Consider the following 26884-nt stretch of genomic DNA (forward strand, 5'->3'; position numbering starts at 1 on the left):
GTACAACCAGGGAAACTCCCCCCTGTCAGGTGTAAAGGAGCAACTTGGACACTCAGGCATGAAGGAAGCATGAGTTCAAGTCCGTTGCTCTCCCCTTGTCCCCCATATATATGGGGGACTAGGTTGGTGGAGGGTGTGTAGACTGTAGAGCCCAGGATCACATTAGATGATTGACACAGGGGTGAAAAATGGGTTACAAAAATCGTGGGATAAATGATGATTTAAAAATAATAAGAATGGACCTTGTGAAATATGCAAAATATCTGCTTCACTAATAGGGGATTTAATCCATTTAGGACTGCAGAGACCAGATTCTACAAAATGTCTTCTAAATCCGTACAGTTTTCTGAAAAACCTTGTGTTTCTATGTAAGTGATTCTCAAACTACTCCATGTCAAGGACCCCAGAATTATATTTTAATTGCTGTGGACTCCCATCTGAAAATATGTTGTTCCAGGGACCCCCCAGAAGCAACGATTTGAAAGCATATTCAAAGATTTGTGCTACATTTCCAGGTTTTTCAAAAATGGCAGACCTACAAGCTCATAGCGCTGCACTCGGTGTCACTTGTAGATCTGCTATTTTTCTATAGCTAAAGTATAATATAATGCTTAAAACACCAAAAGGGGTTCCCGTCCAGAATGGGTTTTTAAAGTGGTTGAATATTGTCATGCCACACCGCGCGGTATGGATCGATGCATCTCGCTCATGCTGGTGATGAATGCGCTGTGCATGTGAAATAAATCAACAAAACAAATCTCCCTCTCTGTGTCCTCAGTGAGTCATAATAATGCCACTGCATGCATATATGTATCCAACCGTGTGAATGTTGTCGCAGGGCATGTTCCCAATGTTTGTTGAATGATCACAGCATGAAATCACGCGAGTTCCAGTGAGGCTAGCTGCGTGCTCACTGCTCACGCCATTGCCTATGAGGACCTTTTTGAGTGGTGCAACCACTACAAGGAACAGCAATGTCCCTATGTCCCAACCTATGTGACTATGTCCGTTTAGAGTACCAATAGGGGCAAAAGTGGCGCTGTTGTGCCAGAAACAGAGAGAGAGATAGTGTTGCACTGTTGCCTGCTAATGAGAGAGAGAGAGAGAGAGAGAGAGAGAGAGGAGTTGCACCACTCAGTTCACACAGGTGTGATTTTTACTAAACACCCAACATCAACCACAAACTTCATTCAACCACTGAAATTTCCTTTAAAAAAAACTAAAAACAAAAAAACTCTTTGAAGAATAACACAAGTACCCCAAACCCGAATGTATCTAAAATACATTTTTAATCTTGCTGAAATTCTTTGTATATATATATTATTTTCTTCTCCACAATGTTGTTTTACAATAGTAGTAGTGGTCTTCACTCTGGCCCTCCATCCTCACTCGTGGTCTTTGTTTCACCATCGTTGTCGCAGAACAAAACTGTACAATCATGTCATGTAAAAGTGGTTCTACATCAAAGGCACAAGACAACAGCCGCTGTGGTGGAGAAGCCTTGGGTAGTAGGCTCATCTTTAATGGCGTCCCTCTGGCGCACTGCAACAACAGGGTATCTGGGGGGGGGGGGGGGCACTTAGAGGTACGTGGGGACATTTGGAAAGGGGGTGGGTCCAAAGGAGAATTATGTGTCATGTCTTTATGAATCTATATCTATTGGAGGTTGCATTGTAGGCCTATTGAGCACCGAAGTCTGACGTCAATATCGGTAGAGGGCGCAATCCACGGGTTCATGTACTTTTTATTTGCATTGTAATCCCCATAGGGGGAGTTTAGATCGCCCCATATAATAATTATGTTTGAAAAATAAAAATGTCATCCCGGCCGTTTCACTCATATGGATATGAAGAATCAACTGACTGACGCTATTGTTACTGCAACTACTGAATTAGTTACATTTTCGCTAGAGAGAGACATCATATATGAGTGACTGTCGCAAACGATACAGAGACACCTCCCTGACAATAACGCAGAGACAGCTTGTTTATTTTTGGACCACAATGCTTATATGAAACAATTTTAAGATGACCCCATGTTATTCTCCAGAAATTACTTCCGTGAACCAGGCAGAACCAGGGGATGAGCGAGTGACGTCAGGACTTCGGCGCTCTATACAAATGTGTTCTAAAGAGATAAATAAATGAATGAATGAATGAATGAATGAATGAATGAATAAATAAATAAATAAATAAATAAATAAATAAATAAATAAATAAATAAATAAATAAATAAATAAATAAATAAATAAATAAATAAATAAACAAACAAACAAACAAACAAACATAAATAAGCACTGCTGTTTTCAGTTTATCGTTATGTATAAAAATGAGGAATCGGAGGAATTTTTTGTTGGAGGGTTCATTTTCTTCATGTACATACATAACCAAAGTGCTGTTTTTCCTTCACTGTCTCTTTTTTCCATATTTGTTTGATAAAAGCAATACAGTTGGGAATGGAAAGAATAGTCCTTTAAAGTCTGGAGAACAGGTGGTGTTTTTGTTTGTTTGTTTTCTGGTGACAGAGTGGATAAAGGTTGTTTTCTGGTGACAGAGTGGATAAAGGTTGTTTTCTGGTGACAGAGTGGATAAAGGTTGTTTTCTCGATAAAGGGCCAGCTCAGTTTCTGTTGGGTTTTTGTTACTTTTTTCCTCCAGATATGTTCTGATGATGTCATCATGTCGTGTTTCACTCTGTCTCAAAAGAACAAAAGAGAGGAGGAAAATAATAATTAATAAGTGGGCAATGAACGCATTACAGCACAACCACACACACACACACACACACACACACACACACACACACACACACACACACACACACACGCACACACACACACACACACACATTGATCTGCACAGAGCAGTGAGCCAGACATCTGCTGATCTCCATTACATTGCATTAAAAGCCGTACAATGCTGCTAGTTGAAGCAAGATGGTTGTTATAGGACTGACTGGGTGGATGAAAAACCCTAATGAAGTCAACCTCCATTGTGTTTGGGTTTCGGGGCATAAATGAGGCAGTAGGTTGGTAGAGTGTTCATTTAAAGCAGTGGTTTTCAACCCTTTTCATATTTGGCATTATTCATTTGTGCAATGAACGAACCACCATTTGAGGAGATTTAGCCTCAATATTTTGTTATCGTTGTATGAGATTTTGTCATGCTGTATTGATGTTGGTACCATTAGGAGAGATAACAGGCAAATGTTGATCAAAATAACTTTCTGAACTGCCCACAGCCCTCCTATGAGACACAGAGTAGAAACAAATTGTGGTAATTTATCATGAACATTAGTGAGGACCAATTAGTGAAGATCTAGATAGAAAAGTGGTGAAGTGGTCCTTTAAGACAGTGGTTTTCAACCAGTTGTCCGGGGACCACCAGTGGTCCTTGAGAGGATTCCAGGTGGTCCCCAGCTAAATGAGGGAAAGTTGGTAACCAAATCTTTTACCCTTGAGAGTGTAAAATAAAACCAAATGGACCCATTTGGTTTAATTTTACACTCTCAAGAGTAAAATTATTGTTAAATATCTGCATTACTTAATTTACAAGAAGTCTACACAATTAGAGAATGTAAAATAATTGTAATTTTGATCAATGTTTGCCTGTTATCTCTCCTAATGGTACCAACATCAATACAGCATGGAATTGTGGACAAAATCTTATCCAATGATAACAAAATATTCTTTAGTTTTGGGTCTGAGAGGCGTTGATATAGGCCTTGATATAGGTTGATATAGGTTGAAAAGCACTGCTTTGAGACATGCAAAACAAGGCCCTCACAGCCCCTCAGAGTTAAATGAGGACTTTACTGTGTAAGTAATAGTACTAGATATTTTACTAATACTACTAGTAGTACTAGTAATAGTACTACTAGAAAAAAAGCCAGGTTGAAGAGAGTGCACTCACCGTTATGTCCCTGAAGGTGGTTGTTGGAATTCGTCTCACATCTGGGCGTTTCTCCTCCGCCTGCCGAAGGCCTTGGAGCCCACGTTGGTGGGCACGAAGTTGCTGTTGCCCATCCCCCCCGAGCGGCTCAGGAAGTCCGCCAGGCGGTGGGTCACACATGTGGCCGTGTTGCACGCTCGCTTCTGTGCTGTAACGCTGCTTCACGGAAAAGGGATAATGTGATGATGGTTAATGTCGAGCTGTGTAGTCCACACAGCCACTTACAGGATTATACTCACTCGCCCACTCAACTCACATGCACACTGTCTATATGGAAAACACGCAGCTACTGTATTTGACATCATGAACAGTCAAACTGTGTGCCGCAAGCAAGCAGGAACACACGGACGCACACATGCACGCATACACGCAGACGCACGTATACACGCACGCATAAACGCACGTATACATGCACGCACGTACACACGCACGCACACACGTACACAAAAGATATATGTACAGAATAATAGCACATCAAACATTACAATTTTACTGTAATCACATAATATTCTAGCCTATATACCTGTAGTATATGTCTTACCTTGTAACTCGATGAGACCTTTGTAGATATTCCAAGGCATTATCAGAAGCTCAACAATCTATATCCATTTTTGACAGGTGTATAAAAACTTCCCACTGGTTTAGAGGTTTAAAAGTAATTTAAAGTATCCCTAAGAATGAATATAGGCTACGGCTGGTAGAAAAATATGTTTATTGAACAAGAAACATGATGTCTGAATGAATGGGTAATTTTGCTGGTTTTTAGATGATCTATAGTCTCAAGTCTTATTATTTTCAGGACCTCAGGATGCCTTCAAAATGATCTGTTTATACACGCACACACACGGAGGGACTGACAGAATCAACATATTTTAGACTGGTTCTCTGGTATACAAATTACAATTAGGAGAACGTAATCCGATTGAAATGATGGAGGAAATCTTCTCTGCCAAAACAATATCGTGGGAAGGGGAATGATTTGACGTGTTTAATGGTTTGTCTTTCTGGTGTCAGTCAAGCAGGCAAAATCCACATGCACTGGGACATGTCAATCAAAGGAGGAAGAAACGATGGAGACGAGGAGAGGAGAGGAGAGGAGAGGAGAGGAGAGGAGAGGAGAGGAGAGGAGAGGAGAGGAGAGGGACAGATAGATGGGGTTGAGTGCAGTATAGGGTTAGACGCTGATGTCAAAGTCCTCCCCGCCGTAGCTTGCATAGCTGTCGCTCTCGGGCACAGTAGCACTGCTGCGCTTCCTGCCCGGCGTGCCCGATCCCACGTTCGTGCGCGGGTACGACTGCAACTTGTGCAGCTCCTGGGACAGTTTGCCCAGGACGCAGGTGCTGAGGTTGGAGCACCGTTTGGCTCTGTCCATCATGCTGGGGAGGGGGTGGAGGGATGCAAACAAACAAACAAACAAACAAAAAACATGCAGAGAACAGGCTTATAGATAAGGGAAAACATGCAGGTCTGCTCATGATTAATTGGACTCACACGCTCTCTCTTCTTTCATGCATAATTACCGTTACAGTATTATTACGTTAAACCCATTCAGGACGGGGAACCCCTTTTGGTGTTTTTAAAGCATTATGTTATACTTTAGCTATTGACAAATAGCAGACCTACAAGCACTCAGTGCGAGCTTGTAGATCTGCTTTTTTTAATCTTGAAAATGTGGTGCAAATCTTTGAATATATATTATTTTAGAGCAAAAGTTTTTAGCTCAAATCTTTGCTGCTACATGGGGGGAGGTCCCTGGAACAACATATTTTCTGATGGGATTTAGCGGCCAATTTCATATAATGTTTTGGAGTCCTTGACATGAAATAGTTTGAAAACCACTGATATAGAAACATAGGGAAAACTGTCTATGATTTAAAAGACATTTTGTAAAAACTGGTCTCAGTCCTAAATGGGTTAATATGCAATTAAAATGTGATTACACATGTAACATCACATTCTAATTATCTTCTTCTATCACATCTGGGCACCCATACATTCTCACAGATACACAAGTTAGTATACAGCAGCACCAGGCTTAACTGTCTCTCACATGCATTTGCCTCAATATACAAAGAAAAACAAGATCAGAAAAATGCATCATGTCCTGTTTCATGCATCCACGTTATTGAACAAAGATCATGCTTCAGTTATATACCATGCATTCTTCAAATGCGCCCCCACCCCCACCCACCCCCAAATACCCTGGCAGGCACCTCCGCATCATAGCCGTTCAACCCCCACAGAGAGGAGGGGAAACCCCCCCTTGCCCCCCCACCTCCCCCACAGCCGCCCCACGCTGTCATGCAACTGTGTCTAATTGACAGCATGCATGCTTAGTGCTTACCCGTTTGGTTCATATACATAAGGCTAATGAACGCCGCAGCAGGCAGGCAGGCTCACAATAGCAGCACTTCCATTCAGTATCAAGTCATAGTCAAACTCACCCATGCAGGAGAGCGCAGGGTCATGAGTCATGACAGAGAATAAGGAGTTCGTTTGGTCTCCTCCTGGGGATATGTGTGTCCTGCGTGTGTTCTATTGCTTCCGTAGATTATAGCCATGCCTCTACAGTATGTCTGTTAGTGGCTGATGCCTTTTCAAGCGGTGTAGAATTGTAAATGTTTAGTGAAAACTGAGAAAGTTTTGAAGAACAGCTCAAGGAATACAGAACACTATAATAAGCACCCACGATTTCTGTTCATTAACTAAAACCATGCAGTGTATTTACCTTTAGGTTTAATTACGTTTATATTTTACTATTCCATTATCACTACTAATCACTTGAGGATCCCCAAACCTTCTCTGGCTATTTTGAATGTCTACAAAAAGTCTCGCTTTGATAAAATAGCCTTCTTTCTTATACAGTATTATTTTTTAAGGATTTAAAAAAGTGACCTTTTTTTTAATGAATTACCATTCCAATGTAACTACACGTCAAGTCCTTTTGCTGGTGTTTGCTGTAACAAGGAGGAGGCAACCGCAACATGCTGTAGCCATGGTTCACATGACGGATGACGCTCGTACTTCACGAGTGTCATGGCTTAACTTCCGCCTGTTACGTGATGGCTACATTTACAGTGAAAACGTGTACATAAACATTCAGATTTCAAATATAAAGTACTCACCACGTGGACCACGGGTGTTCGAAATGTGCTGGTACAGCGATTAGCACTGCTGCATTCCGCGTTGTTTAGTAAAATGCATATTTATCCAAGCTGTTTTTTTGCCATATGCTTTCAACTACGCGCCCCCTATCGGTCGGGAGGAGTGTTGCACTCTGAAACACTGGGTGTGTTCGATATAGCCACGCTGACCGCACTGCCAATACAAACGAATAGGCGAGTGTGCTCCCGGTATGCAACTGTGAGTTTTCGAAACGCACCCCGTTTGAGAAAAATAGCCGGCGAGCTCGGATAAAAATGCCTTTTATTAAACAATGCGGAATGCAGCAATGCTAATCGCTGTACCAGCAAATCTTTAACGCCCGTGGCACACGTGGTGAGTACTTTATATTTCAAATCTTAATGTCTATGTACACGTTTTCACTGTAAATGCAGCGATCGCGTAAAACTGGCTTCAGTTGCGTCCTACTGCTGCTGCTGCTGGAGCTCTTCTGTTAGGGTTAGGGTTAGTTTAAACGGTTGGGTTGAGTGTAAATATGTCTGTACCTGTTGCCCTCGCTGGGTTAGAGTTAGGTTGAGTGTAAACATGTCTGTATCTGTTGCCCTCGCTGGGTTAGGGTTAGTTTAAAGGGTTAGGTTGAGTGTAAACATGTCTGTACCTGTTGCCTTCGCTGGGTTAGGGTTAGTTTAAAGGGTTAGGTTGAGTGTAAACATGTCTGTACCTGTTGCCTTCGCTGGGTTAGGGTTAGTTTAAAGGGTTAGGTTGAGTGTAAACATGTCTGTACCTGTTGCCCTCGCTGGGTTAGAGTTAGGTTGAGTGTAAACATGTCTGTACCTGTTGCCTTCGCTGGGTTAGGGTTAGTTTAAAGGGTTAGGTTGAGTGTAAACATGTCTGTACCTGTTGCCCTCGCTGGGTTAGAGTTAGGTTGAGTGTAAACATGTCTGTATCTGTTGCCCTCGCTGGGTTAGGGTTAGTTTAAAGGGTTAGGTTGAGTGTAAACATGTCTGTACCTGTTGCCCTCGCTGGCTTGCTGCTGCTGCTGCTGCTGCTGCTCCAACTCTTCTGCCGTCATCTGAACAAACTCCTTGACGATGGCGTTCAGTAACCGCCGTGCCTCGTAGTCCGTGAGTGTGACGTGGTCTGTCATCGACTCCATACCCGGTCTGTGGGGGGGGGGGGGGGTTACATAATTCATAATTCACCATTTGTCAGCCTTCTGATTGGTGGTGTTTTTTACTGACACCAAGTTTAAATTAAGAATTGAATGCACAGAATATCAATACGAAGCAACTGAAAAACCGTTATTTCAATGGTAGTGGTCCTGGATGGAGAGAAAGGATTTTGTCATGATTTGTCAACTCGTTTTGTCCGAGGCTTAAATGCCTTTAAATAAATACTTTTTGAAACGTGCCCTCGTCGATTACGACGCTCTATACAGGATGAGGTGAAGAGGATGGAAAGTATGTTGTAGGGTGATGTGTGTGGAGGAGAGGAATGTGTGTGTGTGTGTGTGTGTGTGTGTGTGTGTGTGTGTGTGTGTGTGTGTGTGTGTGTGTGTGTGTGTGTGTGTGTGTGTGTGTGTGTGTGTGTGTGTGTGTGTGTGTGTGGGGGGGGGGGGATTAGGGAGTATGAGAGAGAGAGAGCGAGAGAGAGAGAGAGAGAGAGAGAGAGGTTGAGGCACTGAGATCAGCATAACGTTTATGCTGATCTCATTGAGGCTTTAAGCCAGTGGTTTTCAACCAGTGGTCCGGGGACCACCAGTGGTCCTTGAGGCGGTTCCAGGTGGTCCCCCAGCTAAATGATGGAGAGTTGGTGACCAAATGGACAATTAAAGATCTTTAACTCTTGAGATGGGGGCTTGCGTGGGACACGGCATGCAGGGAGTATAGAAGGAGGGGTGCGTGGGACACAGCATGCAGGGAGTATAGAAGGAGGGGTGCGTGGGACACGGCATGCAGGGAGTATAGAAGGAGGGGTGTGTGGGACACGGCATGCAGGGAGTATAGAAGGAGGGGTGTGTGGGACATGGCATGCAGGGAGTATAGAAGGAGGGGTGCGTGGGACATGGCATGCAGGGAGTATAGAAGGAGGGGTGTGTGGGACACGGCATGCAGGGAGTATAGAAGGAGGGGTGTGTGGGACACGGCATGCAGGGAGTATTGAAGGAGGGGTGCGTGGGACACGGCATGCAGGGAGTATAGAAGGAGGGGTGCGTGGGACACGGCATGCAGGGAGTATAGAAGGAGGGGTGTGTGGGACACGGCATGCAGGGAGTATTGAAGGAGGGGTGCGTGGGACATGGCATGCAGGGAGTATTGAAGGAGGGGTGCGTGGGACACGGCATGCAGGGAGTATAGAAGGAGGGGTGCGTGGGACATGGCATGCAGGGAGTATAGAAGGAGGGGTGCGTGGGACATGGCATGCAGGGCGTATAGAAGGAGGGGTGCGTGGGACATGGCATGCAGGGCGTATAGAAGGAGGGGTGCGTGGGACACGGCATGCAGGGAGTATAGAAGGAGGGGTGCGTGGGACACGGCATGCAGGGAGTATAGAAGGAGGGGTGCGTGGGACACGGCATGCAGGGAGTATAGAAGGAGGGGTGCGTGCGGTGATGGGCTGACGCGTCACATTGTCGAGGGGGGGGTTGATGACGTCTGAAGGCGGAGGGAGCTAGGGCCCCGCCCCCTATACCCAGGCACAAAAAACAATCTGCCCAAAGTGCCCTGTGTCTAAAAGGGGTGGTGATATGGACGATAAGAGGTGGGGAGCCGGTTGTGTGTGTGCGTGTGTGTGTGTGTGTGTGTGTGTGTGTGTGTGTGTGTGTGTGTGTGTGTGTGTGTGTGTGTGTGTGTGTGTGTGTGTGTGTGTGTGTGTGTGTGACTGACTTACGTTAGATTTATGGAAAAATCAATAATTTCATGGAAGGAGTGCCTTATATGGGGGTTTTTTATAGAAATATATAGATTACATTTATCCCACTCTAAAATCGAATTAAATTAAAACTTTTTCCTTCCTCTCCCTGGTAAATGTCACCATCATGCTCGCCATTCAACACTTTACTTAGCGGGAGGGCACTTTTAACGTATTGGATTGAAAGAGATTAACAAACAAGGTGTCGTACATTTTATGGATTTAGCGATGTGACCAAATGGACAGCAGGAACGAGGTGAAATTACCGACCGACTATGTCGAAATGTAAGCCGGTGGGGATCTGTCAAGCAGGATGAGAAATGCTTTACGCAACAAGGCAGTGTGTAGGGACTAGGGAGCATTGTTGATTTTGACAGCAAATTTTTATTTTAGTTTTAGTTATAGTCTTTTGAATAGTTTTCATTTTAGATTTTAGTGCTGAAAATAGCAGATCTACAAGCGCACAAGTACACTTGTAGGTCAGCACGCAACCAAGTGTAAAATGACTTATAGATCTCTTGTCCACTAGTCCCTTACTAACAATTTAGTATTATATATTATATATATATATAGTCTTAGTTTTACTCATCGTAGCTGAGTTCTCATTTAGTTTTCATCTGTGAATAAAGGTAGTCGACGTCATAGTATTAGTCGATGAAATCAACACTGCCAGGGAGTTGGATGTTAACCACTTTAACATACTTAGAGTGGTCTTAAAGGGTCTATCCCCCTCCTTTTCAACCTCTTTTTCCCCTCTCAACTGCTATTAATTATCATATTATGTTAATAATGGCTATAAAGAGTGTGTGTACTTTGCGTTATTCAGTTCAGCATGCATATACTGCAGTATGGTGTATACATGCTTACATGGGATTTATACTTATTATCCTTGTGTATACTTCTAATCTTCCACTCATAAAAAAAGGAACTTTAAGTTTATTATAAGTTTCCATAACCCTGACCATTTAAGCCATTTGTATCATAATTTAACTAATTAATTGTATATCCACTATGTATGAATAGGAAGCCTGTCCAATAGTGTCTGAACTTTCTTCAAAGGTGTCACTGAAAATATTCTTTGTTGCTTAAAAACCCAGATGTTGTTAAAGTCTGATTTTAAGAATGACGAAAGTTCTACATAGAAATTAGAAACACATGCAGGAATAGCTGACGGTCCTATTGTCAGGCATTGTTTGTGTCAAATATTGGACACCTCAAAATGTAAAATGATCCAAATGTCATGGACAAACGACAGTCAGCTGAAAATGCCTAAAAATAATAAAAGATGTATTCCTTCTCACCTGGCAGGGGCAGCTTGTGAGCAGTACATCTGGCAAATGACCAGCGCATAGGCAACGAGAAAAGCAGAGATCTTCAACATAACCATGGAGCCTATACACGGCAAAACAGAGAGACACTCCAGTCAACCTAGTCAACCAAACACCTCCACCACCTGTATATTCAGCATTCAATGATGACAGGGAACAAGTGGAAATATTACTTGAAATGCCTTTTCTGTCACTTTCTCAGAAGCTCCCTGCAGCTCTATAGTTCCGCTCAGCACTCACCTCAGCTATACTTTTCTCTGATCTCATGCAGATACATCCATGCTCTTAACTCGCTATTTCACTGACTCAGAAGCACAATACCAGCCAGCCACTCTTTCACAATAATCATCTTTTTGTGCTGATGCATTTCTCCCCTCCGGCGGGGTCCTACTGAGGGGACAGGACGGGAAGTTCTTTGGTGCCATGCTGCTGTCTGTCGTGTGACAGAGCTCCTGAAGGCTGACAGGGCTGGGAGGAGGAGGGAGTTCCTGAGGTCCTAGACTGTGGTTGGGTGGTGCATGTATGAAGTAATGCTGAGGAGAGAGAGAGAGAGAGAGAGATAGAGAGAGAGATTGTGTGTGTGTGTGTGTGTGTGTGTGTGTGTGTGTGTGTGTGTGTGTGTGTGTGTGTGTGTGTGTTGCCAACTCCCTTGGGAAGCGGTGCATTAGTGTAATGAGCTGCCACCACTCACTCCTTCGCGCGCTCTCTCTCTCCCCCTGTCTTTCTCTGCTTCATTCTCTCTCTCTCTCTCTGCACACGCGTGTGTGCGCGCGTGTGTGCACACACACACACACACACACACACACACACACACACACACACACACACTGTGCTCTATCCTCTTTTTGCCCACCATCTCACTGTCTGTCACCCTGCTGCATCTCTGCCTTTCTTTCTTTTCAGTTTTACTCTCCTCCTCCCTGTGTAGGAGCCACACACTTGTTTCTCTCTTTGGCCCCACAATAAGAAACAGAGTTCACAAAGCAAAAGGAGGTGGTGGTGGTGGTGGCCCCTGCAGCCTAGCTCTCTCCAATGCCATTAAGGACACTATCACTTCCCACATCACAGTCAAGCCTGCATCCTGCTGACCACATACACACAAAAGACAATCAATATCTACGGTCAACTTGCACACTAAGTACATTGTTCATCATTTCTTTAGTGTCATAAAAGTCTCTGCTTACCTTCAAAGATAATCAAAAAAATAAAGAAATATATCTCTCTCTCTGTGGGCTCTCGACCAGCCGGTTGTTGACTTCTCCCCAACTTGAAAGAACTACACTCTTTGATTCTGTTGCATGCAGCGCCCAACGCATCACCACCCCTATATATCCCACCACTCGGGTTTGTGCGCTGACCGTGTAGGTGTTTAATTATCCACTGTCGGCCAATGGCGTGTCTCCGCCGCTACGGCGGGCCAATGGGACGCCGCCCCCCCTCGCTCCTCCTGGCACGCAACCAGGGGGGATGTGACTCTCCAATGACGTCATTCCACCCAGTCTCTAAGTGCCCCCATTCACAAAATCCACCTGTCATTTTGGGCCATTTTGCTGTCCCAAATTTGCATTGGGGTCATTAATTAAATAGGAGAGGAGAGAAGACCGAGCGAGGGCCGTCTATATAAGAAAAAGACCCATCACCTCACCGGCGATAAATATTTGAGGAGTGCTTCCAAAATATGTTACAAACTTACATGACATGCAATTTTTCAAATGCCCAAATCAATAAGCAACCGACCCCACGCCAAGCACCTCCCAGCAAAGGACTGGCAGGCAGGGCCATCTACTGGGAAATGAGATCTACTACACAGTATGACGTGTTTGGTCATTCATATAACTACAGCCGTGTTGATTTCGTGACTAAAACTGTGACTGAAAAATGTTCGTCGACTGCCTTTTTTCACTAAATGGAAACTAAATGAAAGCTATGATGACTAAAACTATGACTAAATATATTGATAATTTTGTCAACAAATAAAAACTGGAGGTACTAGTGGACAAGAGATCCAGTAAGTAATTTTACACTTGGTTGCATGATGGAAATAGCTGATCTACAAGTTCACAACGCGTTGAGCTTGTAGATTGGCTATTTTCAGTGTAAGTGAAAAATCATTACGACATTATGACTCATTAAAGTCATTACGACGGCATCAAGGCCTGACAAAATACATTTTAGTCGACTAAATCAACTGTGGATTTAAGTTGCCTAAAATCTTATGATATTTATTCGACTAAAACTAGACTTAACACTAAAACATTCCAGGTAACTAAAATGTGACAAAAACTAAATGAAAACTATTCAAGAGAAGATTCTTTAAAATAAAAATTTGCTGTTAAAATCAACACTGATAACACTGGGCTTTAACTGGTTCTTCTGAGGGGGATTTCACAGTCAACCTCGCAGCACTATGGTCTGACTGTCTTTTAAAACTTAGAGCACTGCACACGCAATAGAATTGGACAGTATAACGTTATAATCGCATACTTTTCTCTGGAAACTTCTCTTAAGAAGGACTGGTTCAATAACACTGTTCATGATGGGATCGAGTAACATGATTTTCTGTCATGTATAAGAGCTAGGGTGTTGTGTATTTACCTCCCGGTGGGGGCTCCTCACTGGCAGGTGAGTCAGTAGGATACAACAGTATGTCCTCCCGGTGGGGGCTCCTCACTGGCAGGTGAGTCAGCAGGTTACAGCAGCACACACACACACACACACACACACACACACACACACACACGCACGCACACACACACACACACACACACACACACACACACACACACACACACACACACTGCACCGCTCAGTTCGCACGGGTGTTTTTTTTTTTACTATAGCCAAGAGTGACGTTGGTCAACACAAATACACAACATCCGCCTTGTTGACGGCAGACTGCTGGGCGAGCGCTGGCGCTAAGGCCTGACTCACACCTTTCGATCTAGCATACAACATTGATGCATGCTAGATGTATGAGACTTGTTTACTTGAGCTCCCAATGCATTTCCAATGGAAGTCACATGGTTTGACACAACATTTATGTTGTACGGCTTTCGGCTGTGTTTGAGTTCGATTGCCCCCCTCCCCCTCATACAACACAAATGTTGTGTCAAACCATGTGATTTCCATTGGAAATGCATTGCGAGCTTGCATCAGTAAACAAGTCTCATACAACAAGCATACATCAATCTGTTGTGCACGTGTGAGTCAGGCCTATAAGAGTGGTAGGGGGGACATTCTTTTTAATGTTTTTCTTTGGCTTTCACCTTTATTTTATATTTTTTATGGAGGGATAAACAGTAGGCTGGGAGAGAGATGGGGGGGGGGGGGTAACATGCAGTAAAGGCCGTCGGGATCGGGAGTTGAACCTGTGGCACACTGCCAGACTGGATTACCAGCCAGGGTGCCTGGACCGCTGAGCCACGGCCCAGGCTGGGCAGTGCCGGTTCTAGGCCTTTTGAGGCCCTAGGCAACATATTATACAGAGCCCAAAATGTTTATAAACAAATCACAAATGTTTATAAACAAATCACAAATGTTTATAAACAAATAACAAAATGTTTATAAACAAATCCCAAATCCCTTGGTCCTACCCCCCCGACCATGAGACTTACTACAGGTAAACTGGTAGTGGTCCTACCCCCCCCCCCCATGAGACTTACAAATCCCAAATGTTTATAAACAAATCCCAAATGTTTGTAAACAAATCCCAAATGTTTATAAACAAATCCCAAATGTTTATAAACAAATCCCAAAATGTTTATAAACAAATCACAAATGTTTATAAAAAAAACACAAATGTTTATAAACAAATACCAAAATGTTTATAAACAAATCCTAAATCCCTTGGTCCTACCCCCCCGACCATGAGACTTACTACAGGTCAACTGGTAGTGGTCCTACCCCCCCCCCCCATGAGACTTACAAATCCCAAATGTTTATAAACAAATCCCAAATGTTTGTAAACAAATCCCAAATGTTTATAAACAAATCCCAAAATGTTTATAAATAAATCACAAATGTTTATAAACAAATCACAAATGTTTATAAACAAATACCAAAATGTTTATAAACAAATCCCAAATCCCTTGGTCCTACCCCCCCCGACCAATGGGGGACATTCTTTTGAGTGTACAGGGTTTGATGAGGGCCCAGGTAGGCCCGGGCCTTAATTTTCAGGCCTGTTGAGAACTAGTTTTGCCGGCTGCACTAATAACTTTGGGGCTAGCCTGTCTAGAGTTTGAATGGACAGGTACAGTATACAGTAGCATAAGTCAAAAGGGATACATCGAAGAGGAATGGTGGATGGAGAACAGGTTCTGACATCCATATATGGAGATCTAAGGGTTTGAGGTCAGATGAGTTGCTGGCCAATATTGATGACATCAGGGATCTCCATATATGGGATTAATTGCGACAGCAGGTTGCATTTACTATATATCCATCCCTGATGATGTCACGTGATGTTACAATGACCTGGGCACCATATATGGGGGCTGATGTCACGATGACCTGAGCACCTGGGGGCTTGCCTGCGGTGACCAGGGGGCTGATCGTGATGTCACGATGACCTGGGGGCTGGGGTGAATGACGGGAATTGCAAGTGTCATGACAGAGTGACGGGGATTGTGGGTTAGGTAGGTGACAAAAACGCACGTTACATAGTTAACTGTGACTTTGGTTGTTAACTGTTTAAGGTGTTAATTGTTTAAGGTGTTAATTGTTTAAGGTGTTAATTGTTTGCAACCTTCGGTCGCAAACAATTAACACAAATACTACACCAGTAAGACGCCTGGGTGGCTTCCTGTGAGGTTAGGGTTAGGTTAGGGTTTGGGATAGTGTTAGTAATGGTCGGACTATAACGGGAGGTCGGACCAATGCCACGTTACCGTCCACGATCTTTCAACTTTGAGGGTCAGGTGGTAGAGACCTATATTAACCTGGCGTCACCAGGCTTTCCACCTCCTGGTCTGCGTTACTAAATTGCTGTGTGGTCCGGTCTGGAGTGGATGATATTGTTATGTCATGTTGTAGTCATTCTTTTGTAGTCATCAGGCATCTGGAATTTCCTTTCCCTCAAACCGGAAGAATAACAATAAAAGCTCTCGTAGCCAGCAGCTTTTATTGAGAAAAGTCGGTTTGAGGGAAAAGGAAGTTCCAGATGGATCGTTCCAACCTGATGACTACAAAACAATGACTACAATGTGACGTAACGATATCGTCCCGACCGGATCCCTCCATAAAATTAAATGAAGGCAAAAGCCACAATAAAAACATTAAAAAAAGAAGGAATAATTAAAACCAGCGTTGTGAAAGTTAAGCTACATGTAGCTGACCCTATATGTTTCTGAGCTTGGAGTCAAGTGTGGAGGGGACTGTGATGTTGAACTCTGCCCTGTATCAGTATTTTGTTCCTCTTCAACAGGTGGGAGAAGGCAGTGTGAAACGCCATGACAAATCATGACAACACACACAATATTTTGGACCAAACAAATAATTACAAAGAAGAAAAACAACAAAAGAAGTGTTGTAACCTGCCGTTTTTTTCTACTTTCTACTATTATTTGTTTGGCCCGAAAAATGTTGTTTGTTGTCATGATTTGTCACGACAAGAGTTGGCTTCGTACGACGCTTAACCCATTTTGGGCGGGGACCCCTTTTGGTGTTTTAAACATTATGTTATAATTTTGCTATTGAAAAATATCAGACCTACAAGCTCATAGCGAGCTTGTAGGTCTGCTATTTTTTAAATGTGAAAAATATTTTTTTTAAATGTGAAAATATTTATTTCAGAAAACTGGAGGATTTAGAAGATCTTTTTTTTATTTCGAGGTCAGGCCTAAATGGGTTACAAGGTCTTTAAATAAATGCCTATGGGAAAAATGCATTGGGATTAATTTCCTGGGCCACTCGTTGTTCTGAAAGGGGGAGGGACTGCAACGCTTTATACCCTATGCAAACTAATAGGCGAGTGCGCTCCGGTGCAGTATTTCCGAACGTGCCCATAGGCCTAGCGAGCGCCGTGTTTCTCTTCTTGAGGGCCTCAGCCGGTTGTCAGCGCCCAGTAACGCTGTGTTTTTTTCTGCTTGCAGTTCATAAAACACCATTCACACACAATACTCACTCTACTCCAGCCAGGTGAAAAAGAGCAGAGTGAAGATCTATTTTGGGGATGCAAATTGCCATACTGTATGTGTCCAGTCTGGCAGGAACACATGAAGTCCCTCACCTTACCCAGCCTTAACCTTAAACACACTAAAGCAATTTTCTATACATAATTATGTTTATGTCACGGTCTGGTCACTCACTATTTAACTTGTATGATAACGCATGAAGTTGTGAAAACCACATCTCACTCAGCTCTTTAAAAAGTATGGGAAAAAGTATGAAAACTTGCATCCGTTTAGCAAAGGAAAATCAAAGAGTAGCCTACAGAATTAATGACGTGATCCCACTGTCTGTACAGTACACTGGCTCTATCTCGTCTTCCCACACAAAGTGAGTAAACGAGGCTGTCCTTGGCAAACACTGATCAATGGCCCCCAGCACAGCACATCCGTTTCTGAAAGGCAATTACACAACTTGTTTGTGCAGGTCTCAATTCCCTGACTTGTGTGTAGGTGTGTGCGTAGGTGTGTGCATGCAAGCGAGCATGCGTGCGCGTCCGTGTACAATATAACATGAATGATATAATTATTATCTTTGTGCATGCATGGTTGTGCATTTGCACATCATGTGTCAGTCTACATAATGATGACTGTACTGCATGTGTCTGAGTGTGTTCCTACAGTATGTGTCAGAGGAAGACAAGCGCAGCTAAGAGGAGGGAAATAGGAGACAGCTAGGGGGGGGGGGAGCGGGTGGGGAGGAGCGGGGTCCTCGCCTGCGTCATAGAGGAACCCCATTAGCGAGGATGAGCCTTTTAGTGCTATTGAGCAGCTGCAAGGCTCACCCATGTCACAGCCAGCCGCTGAAGAGTCATTTATGCAGAAACGACAAGGCATGGAGTTGTGTCTGCACTTTTCGTCTGAGAAAGGTGTACAGTGTCTGTACAAACCGCTGTGTATATGAACTGTATGTATTAGAGACGGACAGAGTCGACCGAGTCAAAAGACAGTACAGCAGTAAGAAACCAAACACAGGGGACAGATACAGAAAAAAACTAAAAGATTACATTGTACATCCATCCATCCATCTTCAACCGCTTATCCGTAGTCTGTAGCTCCACCAGAGTGCTCCAGACTTCCCTCTCCAGAGCAACATTCCTCCTGGGGGATCCCGAGACGTTCCATCCTAACCAGATGCCCGAACCACCTAAGCTGGCTCCTTTCCAGGCAAAGAAGCAGCGACTCTACTCCGAGTCTCTCTTGTACATTATTGTCATAATTAGAACATTAGACAGCACGGCAATATAGCCAAATAGTACCCATCTATCAATATTCTACTGGGGGAGCTAGGATGAACCTGCCTTTACCTCTGTTGCAACCACTATCTTCTGGAAATATCAGGCATGTGTGCAACATGACAACTGTTTTCAAGTATTGTACATTGACAACTAAAGTCTTTGTAATGTTTATGTTGTATTATTACTAAAACACTATCTAATCTGAGTCCAGTGCATTCTGCCTGACTTCCAGTCCAGGACATTGTCACTCTTCGCAAAGCTCTCCGCCAATAGAAGTCTATGTAGAAGAGCAACCATTGGGCTGGCCCCATGAAGTGAACAGAGTTGTCGTAACTTACTCTATGGCTCTGGACTGTACCACCTGGGCAAACACACTCAGCCATGGACTCACTGTACCACCTCGGGAAAACAAGTGTGCAATAGGTTTCAGTGCAATATAATATAATGACAATATGTGATATCCTTTGTACCCGGCTTCCTGGCCCCCAAACACAGGCCAAGTGTGTTCATAACAGACGCTCGACAAAGCTCTATACACCACGGTGGATTCGAACCCACAACCTCCGTGGTGGTCAGATACTTTACCACTGCACCACCTGAGTGCCAGATATCCTCTACCTTGATGTCAGCCTGGTACACAAACTGAAGGCGTCCGAGTTACTAGTCCTATCACTCACCTGCGGTTTCAGGTGTTGCAGGTGAAGATCCTCATGACATGTGAAGTCAGAGCAATGCGCCTGTAGGTCTATACACACACACACACACACACACACGCACAAACTTTAGGAGGGAGAAAGGTTTTCTACCTGATTCTGCAAAAAAATGCATACTCTTCTTCTGCCTATAATGTGTACTGTACGTATATATTTTGATAGAGGGAGAGGAGAGAGAGCCTATTTCACCCACTTAATAACCCGGCCAATGCATGCATGCATGGCTACCGGAAGCTGAACATGCTGATCGATGCGACAGCGTGTTTGTTGTCAGCACTATAATAACGTTTGTAAGTTTGTAAGTAACTGAAGTGGGAGTACATGTAGAATATGTGTTAATTTCTTTCCTGCATGGGTGTCTTTTGAGTCATCTTCTGCATCACAGCTTGCCCCAGGGAGCTGCATGGTGCTGCATTACAAGCTCTTCAAAGCTCTTGATTTGTTCCAAAGTAAAAGTCAATACACTAACCTTTGAGGGCAGATGAATGAACACACCCACCCCTTGTGTTACTACTGGAGACATTTAATAATTGTAGCTCAACTGCCTGAACATTCCAATCAGCTAACACTGGATGCTGCATCGTCCCCGAGTAGGCCATTGCCCTACGGGCACAGGTCTAGTTACATAAATAGAAGAGAAGAAAACTGGAAAATGGATGCCTAATTGATTGATTGATTGATTGAAATGTCTACAGTTTGTAGAATGGGACTCAATTGGGTACAGTTCAACGAATCCATGAAACAAGAAAAAACACTAATTAGACTTGTTTACATCAGGGTCCTCCATTTTCAATTAATCAGAATGCTTCAGAATACATCATTCGGAGCATAGAATGTTAGAGGCTATTTATAAAGGTGAACAAAAACAGCACGCTCGTATTACATTTGCAATATTTGGTGGTCTTAAAAATCATACAAATCAGGGTTTACTAATAATGTGTTTTTTTAGGCCTGGATTTTGGGCTCTCACAAATTCTGCTCGCAATTTTGTGAGGGGCATGGGCTGCATGGCAGCGCAGTTATTTAACCTTCATAGATGATAAATCCACTGAGAAACAGACCTTTGCTCTCGGCAGTCACGGAAGTATCAGAAATTACCCAACTATGTACTATGGCAAGGTGGACTGATGGGTGTGTGTGACATCTGGCCTTAACTGTTGTCTAAATCCAGCCCTGGGCGGAATATACTTTATGTCACTGTGATGTGACCAACAACAACACACTGGCGTGCCGTAACAGAGTACTAGAATAATGAAAACTCTTTCATGGTAGAATCATTATTAAATCATTCTGCAGTTGACATGAAGTGATGGGGTCAGAGTGACACTGGGATGACACCTCCATGTCTGCCAGTGGTAGAAAGGTGGGATGGAAACGTCCGTGAGTCTATCCAGATAAATCTCTTCCTGAAAGGATAGGGAGAGGAAGGAGCAAACAGCACTTAAGTCATTAGGCAAACGGCACAGCCTCCAGTAATGGCCCTCAATCTACCAAATCTAATCGCTGGCTCACCACTACAAATGACGGATCAGCGCCTGATTAAATGCAATTTCAAGTGATATTGGGAGAGTGTGATTGGCGGTTGGTTGTGGGAGTGTTTGAACACCTGGGATAGCGTTTGACTGAGATTAACCAGCAAAGGACGCACAACCACAAATGTACCCCGTGTGCAAGTGCATACATGCATTAGGCAGGTACTGTACGTGTTCACGCACGCACAAACGCACATTAGCACGCACGCACGTTAGCACGCACGCATGCACGTTAGCACGCACGCATACACGTTAGCATTAGCACGCACACATGCACGTTAGCACGCACACACACACACATACAATGCAAACAAGCACACATTTTAGATTGAAGTATATGTCAAGTAGTAGCACATATTTTTCAGACGGACGGACAGTGACAATGTTAATCTTTTAATTTCTTTATTAATAGACTTCCTTGATTTGAGTAATGTATTATGTAGAACAATAGTTAATGGAATATTTGGGACTGTATAGAGCTGTAGAGGCACTGACGCATGCATCACCGCCCTGGCGTACGACGCTTCCTACTTGATTTGTGGTTTGTTAGGTTTGTTTTGTTCTGTTATTTTTCTATTCCTGTGTATGAGGCGGTCAACCTGTCAGAGGTGTGTCCAGGAAAGGAGTCACACCTGCCTCCAATGATCCTCGGTTCCAATTTAACAAAGCTGACCACGGCCATTCTTCTATCTCTCTCCTCCTAGGCAGCAGCTTTTATATGTGCTCTGATTATTTCCCACCCTAAAACATGATCATCAGGTATTATTATTATATAAGGAGGAAGATTATTTTCCAAAAAAGTATTTGTTAAAATGACGTTTATGTGGACACACCCACCAGTTCATTAAGTATGTGGTGATCCACCTGAACTGAAGCTGTTATAGACCAATTCTTTGTTTACAAACATTGAGACTGTTTCATGTAATCAATTCCCAACAGATCTCCAAACCTGTTGTTTTCACAGTTCATTCAACCTCCTCTTGTGAGTTGTCTAATGAGATGCACCTTTGGAGACATTTATAGTTTAATTGCGCAACAGTATTGCTCGCAGAGAACAACTGATATACAAGCTCACATTGCGTCACGGACGTGACTGTGAGCATAGATAGAGGGTGTGCGTGCATGACACCATCGCAGGACGAAGCATAAAATATACTTGATGGACAGAGAATGTAGGTGCATCGTGCATGGTTTTGAGGACAACTGCTTTGGGATTTGCTATTATTGTTCACACACAACAGAAACCACTGGATTATATATTTCAAGAGTGAGAGATCACAATAAAAATCCTAATCATTCTTCCTCCACACTGGGAGAATAACAGCATCTGAAAGTTTGATGGTGCATTTTTACACGCAAGTGCAGTTAGAACTCTTCCATTGATGAGAGACAATCCGTGCGCAATCCGTGCATGATGGTGCTTATCAGTGTGAAGTCGTTAAATTAGTTAAATACATTTGTTTTGCCCCTTTAATTACATGTTAGTCTCATGTAGCCAGACAACTATTCCACAATATCCGAATGCTATCGAACTACATCACATGTCATTCTTAAAAATAGCCGTACACTATTGTTCATGGCGCCTTTCCTTTGATCTTGCACATTCTTCAGATCAAAGTCGCTCAGGAAAAGAGCATAAGTGCAGAAATTGTAAATAGGTTGTAGATTGCTCACATACACATGCAATAGTATGTGAGCTTACTCATACGAACACACTATTCACAGTCTCCCCCTCATGACAACAGAATAGAAGGCAAGGAGCTGAAAGTGTAGCCACTCAATTTGGGGGATAGGCAGTGGCATACTGTAAATCATGTAGTGTGACGTCTGCACCCGGACACATGGTGGATGGATGGGGCACCGTTTAACAACATGTTATTTACTGTATGTTTATGGAATACCGCTATGTGTTTTATGTATCACTATGCAAGTTGAAAGGTCACAAATATATATATATATATAATATATTTTTTTAGGTTCCAATTCCTTGTCCCTATTTAATGAACCATCTGATGTCACATGTAAGGGGCTTGCTGCCTTTGCTGTTTTGGTCACTTCTTGGTCCTGAAACATTAGGCAGATTACATTTAACCACTGAAATGGAGAGCCATCAATCAGCATTGCAGCATGGGGGGGGGGGCAGTTGGCTTAAAGCTATGACATCATTGTCTGAATGGGCCCATGCAGGCTCTGTTGTACTGTAGCTACTCCACTTTCATTCAAGAAAAAAAAGGAGAGACTAAATAAAGAGACCTTTCAGAAATCGATGAGCAGACACTTACAAATGGTGTGGCTGGAGCCGGGAGCAACACTAAGGAGAGTTTGTGCTTCCGAAAAGTGCCTGGTGGATAACCTATTTGTCATGATTACACAAGACTGAATGAATCAACCTGACTGCTAAACAATAAACATGATAAAGGAATGGGATTTGAACTGTGCAATGGTTTGAAATTATATTCAATTCTAAGAGTAAAGAAGAGGACCTCCTGATCACATTTGATTTGATTTTGAGTATCTGCCGATACCGAGTTTTCCTGATCCGATATTTATCTTTTCATAGAACACGTTTATACCATATCACAATAGTACAATATCCAAAATCACAGAAAATATCCAGTTTAATATGATATGAATATAATATTGATACTATAGGGATGTCCCGATTACGTTTTTGCTCCCGATCCGTTTCCGATTATTTGAAAATGACGTGATCGGCCCCGATTTCTGATCACGTGATCGGATCGGGACAACCCTAGTCGTTATTCATATCAGCCTAGTAGTATTTGTAGTTCCAAAGACTGGTGCTCATACTGCAATGATTCTGCTGGTGGTGCTTCAGTAATTGGTATTGGGTGTGTCATCATTAGGGATGGAGCTCGTTAAGTTTTATTGATAATGAGCACCTTATCGATCAGGCTTATCGAGCCGGGTTCTTATCGAGCCCGCTATCGAGCATTTTCTATTATTTTGTGGAAAGACAGGAGACAATAAATTCTGAACAGAAACAGTATCTTTTACTATAGCTATCAAATACAGTACGTTTCTAACAGACGGAAGGCAATTGACCTTTTTACCAATAAAATAATATTAAAGAAACTGGTTAATATGTGTACAGTCACTTTAAAAGTGTAATTTTGTTTACCCGGGCAGCGCTGGTTGGCAGGTATCAATGCACTTTAGACATGTTTGTGCCAGCATGGATGATTACATTTTTTTATGCTCGATAACAGACTTGATAAACCCAAATCTTATTGATAACGGGTACTCAATAAGCTTGTTATCCCTAGTCATCATCAGCTTTGTTACTGGGATACACACATTCATTACACCAATGCCGCCGCCATGTTTATACTTAAATTACCCCCCAGAGTGCATTGCATCTCAATAACATGTTCAAGTTACTCAGATGAGAGACCTATCAGAAGCTGGGCAGAGGGAAGCATTTCCCCTCTAAACTGCCTTAAAAGAAACTTGGCTCTAGTGTTTGGAGTCCGTTCAGATTCAATCACACTTGATCAACTTGGACCATACCCGGTGGTATTTATAGAAAGTTAAACGGTATGCGGTTATGAAACCTGGCCAATGGCCAATAGCTAGCCATAATTTCTGCCTCTGCAGCAAAGATGAGTTTTTCTTTTCTTTTTCTTTCTTTCTTTCTTTTTTGTCGGTGCAAGGTGCAGTTCAAGACACTCATGTTCCGCTGAGTTTTAATAACATAACATAAAACCTCCAATGAAAGAACGTACAGAACAAAAACAAACATGTAATAATAAAAAGAACAAAAACTAAAAACTTTGTCTGTCTGTCTGTCCGCCCATCTGTCTGTCTTTCTTTGGTCAGTATGTACAGTACACTGTACAGTATTCCATGCTGTCAAGAGAAAAGATCACATTGTTTAACTGTTTTTAGTTTTTTCATGTTTATCACATTTATATGTCTTTTTTATTATGTATTGTATGTGGAACATTTACATTGCCTGTCATTTTTTTAATTTTATATAACTGAACTACTCATTATCAGTCGATAATATTCTGATGTTGTCATACAAAAAATGCCTAATAAAAACAGTATTAAAAAAAAAGAGAAAAGATCACCCGGAAAAGCCATAATCTTCTGGGGAACATGTTCCATTTTCTGTGACAAGCTCCTCAAATCACGGCCCATCAATATCCTGACCCCCAAAGCCCCTTCTCATGTTATGAGACCACCATTGACATAATTGAGTCTTTTTCAGTTAATGGGTCGATTGGCAATGCGTGGTGATGAAAGTAATACACCGTGCTCTGACGTGCCCATTGCATTCTCTCCATGCTGAATGGTTTTATCTAATCAGTCCAACGCAGTTTAAAAAGTGCCTCTAAATTGCTAAATCCATTATTGTGACATGATGGATCCTAATTCCTAAGGCATGAGAGCACATTAAAATGTTTTTATGAATAGATTATAGCCCAAGCAGAGACAGGTGTCCACAGGACAACATTTGATCATTTGCCCAGACGAAACATCGCCATCCTGAGTGGGCGTCATGGTCCCGCAAGGTGCCAAATCACACAGGTTCCAAGCCACTAAATTGATCTAATCTTGCCAGCCAGGCAGTGTTGTCAAGTAATATTTTAACTAGTAACGTAACTAGTTACTTTCATTTCATTTTGAGTAATAATATTACATTTACTTTTTTCCAAATATAACTTGTTACTATTTTCACAAGCCGTGGTGGTACTTTGGGCTTGAGTGTTTATTTATAATGGTAGACTGGGTTAATTCAAATGAGTGTACAAATGGAACCAAATGGACCCATCATGATGTGTACACTATACAGAACACTTTTCAGAGTTAAATAAACACTGCAGAAAAGGGGGAGAAATCACTGCTTATGTTGAAAATGCAAAGTAAGACTTTTGGGGACAAAAGATGGAATTACTGAGGGCAAGGAAAAAAGTAATAAGTAAAGTAATAAGTAGCTAGTTACTTTTGGCATGGAGTAATAAGTAGAGTACTTATTACTTTTTAAAAGTAATAAGTAATAATATTACTGTTTTAGAGTAACTTTGACAACACTGCAGCCAGCCAGGTTGCCATGTGATTGAAATTAATTCTGGTTATAGCTGGCTGAAATGGTGCCTCGTAGAAAAAGTAATTGCTATTGTCTCCCTCTATCCTTAAGAGATAAACTGAAGGGGCTAAATGTCCAAATAGGTGAAATCCTCTATGCGAAGTTTATCCCAACTTTCTGAGTGGCCACAACTCAAAACAACAACCTCAAACCTAAAAAGAATTGATCTTTATAGACCCCCGAAGTCCTGACGTGACTTGCTCATCCCCTCGATCGATTTCCCTGGGCCACAGAAGTAATTTCTCTATGGAGAATAACATGGGGTGATCTTAATATCGTCTACTATAAGCATTGTGGTCCAAAAATAAACAAGCTGTCTCAGCGTTATTGTCAGGGAGGTGTCTCTGTATCATTGCGACAGTCAGTCACTATATGATACAGTCTGTTTCTAGCGAAAATGTAACTAATTCAGTAGCAGTAACAATAGCGTTTTCTCTCAGTCAGTTGATTCTTCATATCCATATGAAGCAATCTAAAAGGCAATCTAAAATCAATAAAAAGTACATGAACCCGTGGATTTGCGCCCTACCGATATTGACGTCAGACTTCGGTGCTCTATTGGAAGGATAAGCTCCTTGAGATGAATCGTCTTGTTTTAGAGGGGGTCCTTAACTCAAATATACAGAAAATACAAACACAAAACACAAACACAAAAATGTAATTTAATTAATTTAATGGAAATATGGCCGCTGTGCATGGTCTATTATGGAGGCTCATCAGATGAGCATACTATGGAAGATGAGCTGAAAACTTTCTGAAATATTCACTTCAGAGTAGACCATAGCTAAGAAAAAACAGTATAATGATTCCC

The 26884-nt window shown here is 42.6% G+C and overlaps 1 protein-coding gene across 2 annotated transcripts; it reads right to left on the minus strand.

Annotated features, from left to right (window-relative positions):
• Positions 1-2221: 2221 nt before the first annotated feature.
• LOC308314268 (calcitonin gene-related peptide 1-like) lies at positions 2222-11677 on the minus strand. 2 transcript variants are annotated; one of them, XM_080761809.1, is made up of 5 exons: positions 11484-11677; positions 11284-11374; positions 8083-8235; positions 3911-4105; positions 2222-2692 (listed from the first exon to the last, which is right to left on the minus strand). In XM_080761809.1, the coding sequence occupies exons 2-4, from the start codon at positions 11367-11369 to the stop codon at positions 3946-3948; spliced, it is 399 nt and encodes a 132-aa protein (XP_080617935.1). In that variant the 5' UTR covers positions 11370-11374; positions 11484-11677; the 3' UTR covers positions 2222-2692; positions 3911-3945. The 2 variants fall into 2 exon arrangements, with proteins under 2 accessions (XP_080617935.1, XP_080617934.1); XM_080761808.1 differs by having other exon boundaries at positions 3911-4108.
• Between the last annotated feature and the right edge of the window lie 15207 nt (positions 11678-26884).

Source organism: Protomyctophum bolini (genome assembly GCF_963924005.1).
Source record: "Protomyctophum bolini genome assembly, chromosome: 4".
Taxonomy (NCBI): domain Eukaryota; kingdom Metazoa; phylum Chordata; class Actinopteri; order Myctophiformes; family Myctophidae; genus Protomyctophum; species Protomyctophum bolini.

Excerpts from the sequence above, each read along its gene's own strand:
- LOC308314268 (XM_080761808.1), bottom strand. The coding sequence starts at position 11,369 with ATGGTTATGTTGAAGATCTCTGCTTTTCTCGTTGCCTATGCGCTGGTC. Across the intron at positions 8,236-11,283 it reads TCACAAGCTGCCCCTGCCAG|ACCGGGTATGGAGTCGATGA; the intron begins GTGAGAAGGAAT and ends CCCCCCCCACAG. Across the intron at positions 4,109-8,082 it reads CAAGCCAGCGAGGGCAACAG|CAGCGTTACAGCACAGAAGC; the intron begins GTACAGACATGT and ends TTTTCCGTGAAG.